We start from the raw sequence: 8,190 nt of genomic DNA on the forward strand, positions 1-8,190 counted from the left end.
GATTCATAAAGACACATAAGTCCTGAACTCAAGTACACTACCTTTGGGATGATCCTGAATACCAATTGCACCCCAGGACTCGACATCAACACCTGATCTCACTAACGCTCTTATTTCTGAATGAGTCCAAATCCTCATAGCCATGCTCCAAAACGTAGTGGAAAGTCTTCCCAGAAGAATGGAGGTTACTATACAGTAAGTGCTAAGGGAGAAATAGGGTCTTATAAGGGTCAGGTTTTCACATACTTTAAGGTATATCTTTAAATCTTTAAAGTGTTGTGTGCTCTCAGTAGAAATTGCTGAAACTTCCCAGAGTTGATTAGCAAACAGCATTTGTCTCGAATGCCATAAATGTCATTATCACAGACAGCCTGTGGCCTGTGACTGCACTGTTTCCTCTTCTCTCCTTATGGCTCATTTTGGCAAACCTAAGGATTTTGTAAAAAAGGAGAATGTTCGTGAATATTTAATGTGAACTGATAGGTCTGCCTTTTAAGTTGACAGAGTTTCTCCTGTCTGTGTCTGTGTCATTAAAAACATGCCAGTATACAAATGAGCTCTGTTAAAAATGGCCTGTAGATGTGAAGTCTTTACTGAACATTGAGTGGTTGTGTGCATGTTGTTTTAAACAAACACAATCTACAATGCAGCCAGTCATTGTTTAGTTCTCATTGCATAAAACATCCCCAACACTTACAGATAGATATCTGGGAAACTGGGAAGCCGCAGGCTCGAATCCCACCACTGTTGATCCTTGGCTATTATATGTTTTCATAAATAATAAATAAGCAGGCATGTTTTTAACTGCTAAGGTTAATATAATAAATAAAAAATAATGTTATTCCGTAACCATATGTGTGGACTAGTACTAGTATACTGTAACCCACTCCTATTGATTGAATGAGCTAAATAAATATTATATCTTTGTGTTCATTGTATATTATATATTTATATATTGTATATTATATTGTATATTATATATTTGTGTTCATTGTATATATGTGTTCATTTATTATTTCTTATCATTGCCATTCTGTTTAAACTGTGGAGCTACTGTACTAGAAATAAATCCTTGTATGTGAAAACATACTTGGCAATAAAGACCTTTCTGATTCTGATTCTGATTCTGATTCTGATATGGTTTTTACTTTCGTCAAACCCATTAAGTCTGGGCCATTAAGGTTTATTTCATTCTGCCCCTGTAGGGATTTTCTTTTCTGAGGGCGTGTGATGTTGGTGTGACATTTCTACACCTGCAAGTGCGACCTTTCAACTCGGCCACATCACAAGATGCTTTGAAGTGACCGCAGGAGCACACACAGGGAGGACAGTCCGACACGGGTTAAATAGCCGGGACGGGAGATCACAACACTACACAACCTTAGCATATAGGTGAACACGCAAAGTGCCGTCTCACAAGAAAAGCACTGAATTCCCTGCAGAATAAACCGAGCAGTCCAGAGCACAACCGAACAGAGACGTGGTTAGTCTCATGCTGCAGGTTGAGGCTGTGAGATGGAGGCTGGAAAAGTGTACAGCAGTAACACAGTGCTTCAAGCTAGAAAAGCTGTGGAGCAGCTGAGACTGGAGGCCAACTTGGAAAGGATCAAGGTGAGAATTGAATACAAATAAGATCTTTTTTTTCAATACACAAGGCTTAATTTTAAAATGTAGTTTTTTTTCTGATAAGCATAGATAGTGCTTAAGCTATTTAAATAAGAGTAACGTGATTAGGTATAGTAAACATCAAGGAGCTAGATTTCAATTCAGATTTCCACTTTGTTATAACATAAAGTCTAAAGTGAGCTATTTTGTATGTTTTTATTTATTTTTTTTACATTTTTCTCAGAGATTTTGGAAGGATCGGTTCATTAAATTAAAAAATATTTGATATATGTTTAATATATATTTAGAGCAAGTGAAGTCAGTGAGTGGAGTTTAACATGTTCTCCACATGTCTGGTTTCTCCTACCTCTAAAAACTTACACAAAGATGGAGTGGCCTCTCTAAAATGCCCCTAAGGAAACACCTTGGCTGGGATGCTGATCCAACACAAGGCACCGTGCACCCAAATATTCATACAATACATAATATCAAGTGTTGTATGAATATTTGGGTGCACGGTGCCTTGTGTTGGATCGGCATCCCAGCCAGGATGTTTCCTTATCTCACACCCTGTGTTCCTGGGATAGGTTCTGGTCCCATGGTGACCCTAACCGGGTTAATGTAGTGTTTAATAATCAGTGTCATCTCAGTGAGGCATGAAGTTCCTTTCCAATTTTATTTATCACATACAGTTAAAGGACATACATTTACATACCCCTAGCTGAATATGATGCCCAAGAAGGCAACATGATACTTTAAGCCTGGTGTGTGTGTGTAAGGTTTAGAGCACTATAATATTTTGTGTTGACAAAAAGTTTACAAACCCAGATTCATCAGTTTCATGAGTGTTTGCACATTTTGTAATAGTGTGTACAGGTCCCTTGGTTGTCCTCGGTATGAAAAGATGGATACCAAGACCATATAGTCGCTGTTGGAAAGGGGTGAAATATGCACAACATGCTGCAGAAAGTAAATCCTTCAGGACCTGAATATTTTTTTATTCTCTTATTCTTTTCTTCTTTTCTGCTTAGAGCAAACAAAATATGAAAAATCATGAAGATCATTCCAAAAACATAAACCAGATGTTGGTGTTTCAGTAAATTCAAGGAATTTCAATTCAATTTATTTATATAGCGCTTTTAGCAATTGAGATGGTCTGAAAACAGCTTTACAGAAGCATAGAAACAGAATAAATTTACTATTTATATCTCTAAGATTGATCCCTAATAAACAAGCCGGAGGTGACGGTGGCAAGGAAAAACTCCCTGAGATGATATGAGGAAGAAGAACCAGACTCAGAAGGGAACCTCATCCTCATTTGGGTGACACTGGACAGTAAATAATTTAAATGTAAATAACATCCTTTCTACAACAGTTTTAGTCAAGTGAAATTGTGCGACCAAGAGCTCCTGAGAAACTAACAGGTCAGCGTCATTTCTAAGTTCATTACAGACTTTACACTAATTCTTTCCTGCTGAAGTCTTCAAATGTTCACTGATGAAGAACAAAACAAAAACTGCAATTTCCCCCTTCAAGATTTATTTCTTTTAGATTATGGACATTTTTCAGATTCAGCAAAGTGTATGTAAGTTTATGACCTCAGCTGGACATTTTCACAGACAGTAGACATAAAGAAAAAAAGCTTTAAAGAATAACTGAGCAAATGGTTTAACACAATAATATGAATTCGGTAACAAAAAAAGCATAAATGCTCATTTTCAACTCAGTTGCTGTGAGTACACAATCTTTCCAAATCCTTCAAACTGACTGTTTTTCAGTGATGGAATGAACTTCCAACCTCTCATCAGCAGCATTCATCACTAACTTGAACCCACTTTTTTATCAAACACTTAAATTACAATGATTGTATTGTTTTCTGCATGACGTTATATATAATTTGTAAATCACTTTGGATGACGTATAAATAAAAAATTATAAATTCAAGTCATTTACCTCCTCAGCAGTCACCTGCTTTTGGACAGGGCATGCATCAGTGTATAATATCTTGCATTTCTGTAATATTAGTCTGATTAACAGAGCTGTGGTGTGTGTGTGTGTCTGTGTGTGTGTATGTGTGTGTACGCCAGATCTCAGCTGCGGCTGCTCAGCTCGTGCAGTACTGTCAGGAGCACCGACGTGGAGATCCTCTGCTCACAGGCATCGCAGCGTCCTCCAACCCATTCAAGGACAAGAAGACGTGTGTGCTACTGTGAGAATCCAGAACTATGTCTTATATATGTACATGTCCATAAAGGCAAAGTATGAATATGTTTCTATTGTGCATGCCACTTTATTAATTTTTTTTATCTTTATACTTTATTAAATGTGTATGTAAATCAATGTTTCAAGGGCTTGACTCTAATGCATTCAAATGATTTGAGCTTATAAACATCCTGTTTAATGAATTCAAACCAACAGCTTGGACCTTTTACTGCTTAGTTTCATAGATTTTTGGGAGTTTCTATATTACAGGCATGTCTAGTAGCATGAAATAAAATAGCCAGTGTGATCCTGATGAACCTGCTAAATATTAGTTTCTAAGTGTAGAGTACAGAATACCCATAATGCCCTGAATTTGTAGGGTACAGAACACATATCAGACACAACATTTTTTGTGTGTCTCAAAATCCTGTGCGTCTCAAAATCTCTAATCTAATCTAGTATACACTAAGTGACCATATGTATGTGGACACCTAACTGTTGCCACAAAGTTGGATAGTTTTGACTTTATAGTGTATATATTATCACGAATCAGACATTTATTCCAATATCTAACACATCGTTGATGCATCCAAACATTTGGCCTGTGTACGTTTGTTAAATTTTAACCTCTGAGTGGCCACAAAGTGTTGATTTATTTTCTACAACTGCAGTTCAAACCACAGGTTTCTATTAAATCGAAGGTTTCTATTGAACACTCGAATATGGTTTCTAAAACTTGTGCAAATAAAGTGTCCAGATGGACCAAATGGCACAGATATAATAATAAATACAGAAAACAATCTGTTAATTATTAAACAAAGAAAAACAGAGTTGGTTATATAACAATTAGGTAAAGAGATATTTCCTAGTTATTATTTAGACTAGAATCTCCACTCTCAGTACTATTAAACAGTCAGAGGTAAAGCTGAAGATTTCTGCCACTGTTATAACAAAAGGGATAATGGAACAGTTGGTAAAAAAAAATCAAATGTGTCATTCTGTAATAAATAAATAAATAAATATCTTGTCATTGGAAAAATGCTGTGCGATAAGATGAATAAAGCACTTCGGGATGTGCGGGAATTAGAAATGAATCAACTTCAGGATGTTACTGCTGGCATCACAAAATGCTCTCTAAATGATCCATTGATTCATTTCCTCTAACATCACACCCCATGAGTTTTATTCCCTGCATAAGAATTATAAACACACATGTAAAAGTAAACTATAGCATGATTGGGACCACAGCACGACTCCGGACACTCTCTTGGCTACGAGCGTCACTGCCTGGGGCGCCACACTTCCACATTCATATCAGCAGTGGCAACAGCCAGCACTCCTGCCTCAACACTTAGCTACAGGACACAGAGAGAGACACACAATGTAAGTGTTGAGACCAGGACAAGAATCTCATGTCAGAAATCCTGATCCGAGACAGAACTATTAGCTCTAAAATAATATATACAATAAAATAATGTGAGCCTATAATAAATCAATAAAAAGTAGGTCTGTAGTAGAACCAAGCTGGTATTAAATCTTCAAAAAGATGTTTTTTAATTATAAGAAACAATCAAATTTAAATCGAATAAAAATTAAATGTGTAATTAAAATAGAAATAAAATAAAAACAATGAATTAATAAAAAATAAAATGAATTAAAATAATTACAGTTATATTTTCAGCAGGATTTTTGTCTTTTTGGTGTTGGTACATTTTGTATAATCAGTGATTTAATAAAAAATAAAATAAAGTGGGGAAAGAAAATTCTATTTGCTCTTTTACTTCTCTATTGTAGAAGTGGTAGTATTTCTATATTCATGCTTAGCAGTATTTCTTGCCTTTTGAATGCTGTACACATATAAACATAAATATATATAGTACTGACAGGAAAGATACTGACAGGCATGGCTTTACTCACTCACCCCATTCACTGCTGCTTTATTATGAAGCGTGCACAGAGTCTTCGGGGGCGCACAAGGAAGGTGAACCTGCAACAATCCAGTGAGCCACATGAACACCTCTGAACATGCTGCGTACAATAAGTGGACTTCTACATGCACTGCTGCAACCATCAATAACCGTGTTGTTGACTTATTAAACTTAAAGATAAAACCTTAATCATGCGATCGGAGGAGCAGGTGTAAAGAGTCCCAGGTGAGTGATGAATGCCCTTCACCAGTGAAGTGTGGCCTACATTAAACTGGGCTGTAGACTTAAAGGAGCCTTCGTTCATGGAGAAGGTGTGAAGGAGTCCGTGGTAGTCTCCGGCCCACACCTCTCTCCCGCTGAACGACATGGACAACAAGTAAGACTTCAGCTACAGAAAGACAGACAGACAGACAGAATGAATAAGTCTCCATGTATATCTACAGTATATTATTCCTTATATTGTTTTATTCACAGAAGGCATAGCGCACCATGCTATATAGCTTTACTTACTATTTAGTAAGATTTCATTTAGCACGACTGACATAGAAAATCACGCTAGTATATAAAAGAGGGATAAAAAAAACTTCAGGATGGGCTGTAGTATAAAATTATTCCTCACTGACTGCTTAAGTAATACACAAGCGTGTGAGTATTACATTTTAACACAGGGTATGATTCTAGTTACTACTATGATAGAAGGTTTTTAGGTACTCGTTACAGTATATAAAGCACCAGTCGATTAGGAAGCTGCGTGTACGTACATGGATTTTCTTCAGCGGTTTTCCAGCTCTGCGGTCAAACACGGCTACCGTCTTGTCTTTGCTGCCAGACAGAATGTACTGCTCATCAGAGGCCAGACACAGCACGATGTCACTATGGAGACGAAGGCTTTTGACCAGTGGCTCTGAAGCTGTGACAAAAATGACATCAAGGCTAAAGATGAGCAACTGCTTCTGCTGAGATGCTTCTGAATGAAGTCAGTGGACACTGCGCTATCCCATAATGCAACAGGGCTGACGCAGAAGTCGCAGAATCAAAAATAGTGGACGTGCTATAGGCTTGTGCTCACAAATCGGCATCATAGCTATTGATACCCTAGCCTGCAAAATGAGCAGCTGCAGTCTTCTCATACCTCTGTGTGCATCTCTCATACCTCTGTGTACCAGGCTACAGAACTCTTAGGGCAGTTCACATTGGCAGTTTAGTCTGAAACAGACAACGTTTTGCTTAAAAAATTGGTAATGTGGAAGCTGTCGTGAGGACCAGAAAGAACACAGCAGTACTGAACCTGCGGTGACCTACAGTACAGGAGGTGGTGTGACTTCTGTTGTACTGGATCTGTGCTGCAAATCCTGTGAATGTGAATTAGATTCTACAGCAAATGTGTATCCTGAGTTTCATGGAAATGTTGAGGGGCGCAGAAGCAGTGAGAGCTGCAAACTATGGTGAGTTGCGTTTGTGTTGATGTAAAATGCACCGAATGGGTTCAATAGAATTATGTGAATCTAAAAGTAAACATTGTATAAACTTTTTTTTTTTTAAACTATTTTTTCCTAGTAACTAAACCAATCCTGCTCCAAAGACTAGAGAACTCACCTCTGGTGTCATAAATGCTGACTTTCTGGTCATGTGACCCAACAAACAGCATGTGATCCTGGCAGGAGAGAGAGAGCACGGCCGCACGGCTTTGGATTTTTCCGCGCTCTGCGCCTCCGGTGTTCAGGTCCCAGAGCTTCACCGTGCTGTCGAAGGATCCAGAGGCCAGGAGATCACTGCTGGCTGCAAGGCACCACACCCAACCTTGGTGTGTCGTGTTGTAGCGGCTACGAGCTCCCAGTTTTCCCAGCAGAACCCCGCTCGAGCCGCTTCTCACATCCCACAGGTTCACATTACGGTCTCTGGAGCCAGAGACGCACACGGAGCCTTTACCTCCAACCAGCAGGACTGTGTTAACGTCAGCAATGTGGCCTGATGAGAGCGTGATGTGCTCCAGGGCAGGTGTGGGGATCAAATCCATCCTGGGAAAGGGAAAGGGAAAGAGAGAGAGAGAGAGAGAGAGAGAGAGAGAGAGAGAGAGAGAGAGAGAGAGAGAGAGAGAGAGAATTATACATTCATGTACAAACCCGATTCCAAAAAAGTTGGGACACTGTACAAATTGTGAATAAAAAAGAATGCAATAATTTACAAATCTCATAAATGTATATTTTATTCACAATAGAATATAGATAACATCAAATGTTGAAAAATTGGCTCATTTTGGACGTTATAAGAGCTACACATTCCAAAAAAGTTGGGACAGGTAGCAATAAGAGGCTGGAAAAGTTAAATTTACATACAAGGAACAACTGGAGGACCAATTTGCAAATTATTAGGTCATTTGGGACATGATTGGGTATAAAATGAGCTTCTCATTGTGGCAATGTCTCTCAGACGTTAAGACGGGCAGAGGATCACC

At 38.4% G+C, this 8,190-nt stretch overlaps 2 protein-coding genes across 4 annotated transcripts in view; one reads left to right on the forward strand and one right to left on the reverse strand.

Moving 5' to 3' along the window:
• Positions 1-1,137: 1,137 nt before the first annotated feature.
• Positions 1,138-3,945, forward strand: gng14 (G protein subunit gamma 14). Its single transcript, XM_027141711.2, has 2 exons — positions 1,138-1,611; positions 3,693-3,945. The coding sequence occupies exons 1-2, from the start codon at positions 1,516-1,518 to the stop codon at positions 3,816-3,818; spliced, it is 222 nt and encodes a 73-aa protein (XP_026997512.1). The 5' UTR covers positions 1,138-1,515; the 3' UTR covers positions 3,819-3,945.
• A 75-nt stretch (positions 3,946-4,020) lies between these two features.
• The window catches only part of fbxw9 (F-box and WD repeat domain containing 9), a 12,135-nt gene continuing 7,965 nt past the window's right edge, over positions 4,021-8,190 (reverse strand). For all 3 annotated transcript variants that reach the window (XM_027141705.2, XM_047800571.1, XM_047800572.1), the window contains exons 5-9: positions 7,332-7,753; positions 6,497-6,645; positions 5,920-6,123; positions 5,729-5,794; positions 4,021-5,162 (exon numbers count right to left, since the gene is read on the reverse strand). In XM_027141705.2, the coding sequence (XP_026997506.2) occupies positions 5,088-5,162; positions 5,729-5,794; positions 5,920-6,123; positions 6,497-6,645; positions 7,332-7,753 (916 nt within the window). In that variant the 3' untranslated portion in view covers positions 4,021-5,087. The remainder of the gene's footprint in view (positions 5,163-5,728; positions 5,795-5,919; positions 6,124-6,496; positions 6,646-7,331; positions 7,754-8,190) is intronic.

Source organism: Tachysurus fulvidraco, chromosome 15, assembly GCF_022655615.1.
Source record: "Tachysurus fulvidraco isolate hzauxx_2018 chromosome 15, HZAU_PFXX_2.0, whole genome shotgun sequence".
In the NCBI taxonomy this organism is placed as follows: domain Eukaryota; kingdom Metazoa; phylum Chordata; class Actinopteri; order Siluriformes; family Bagridae; genus Tachysurus; species Tachysurus fulvidraco.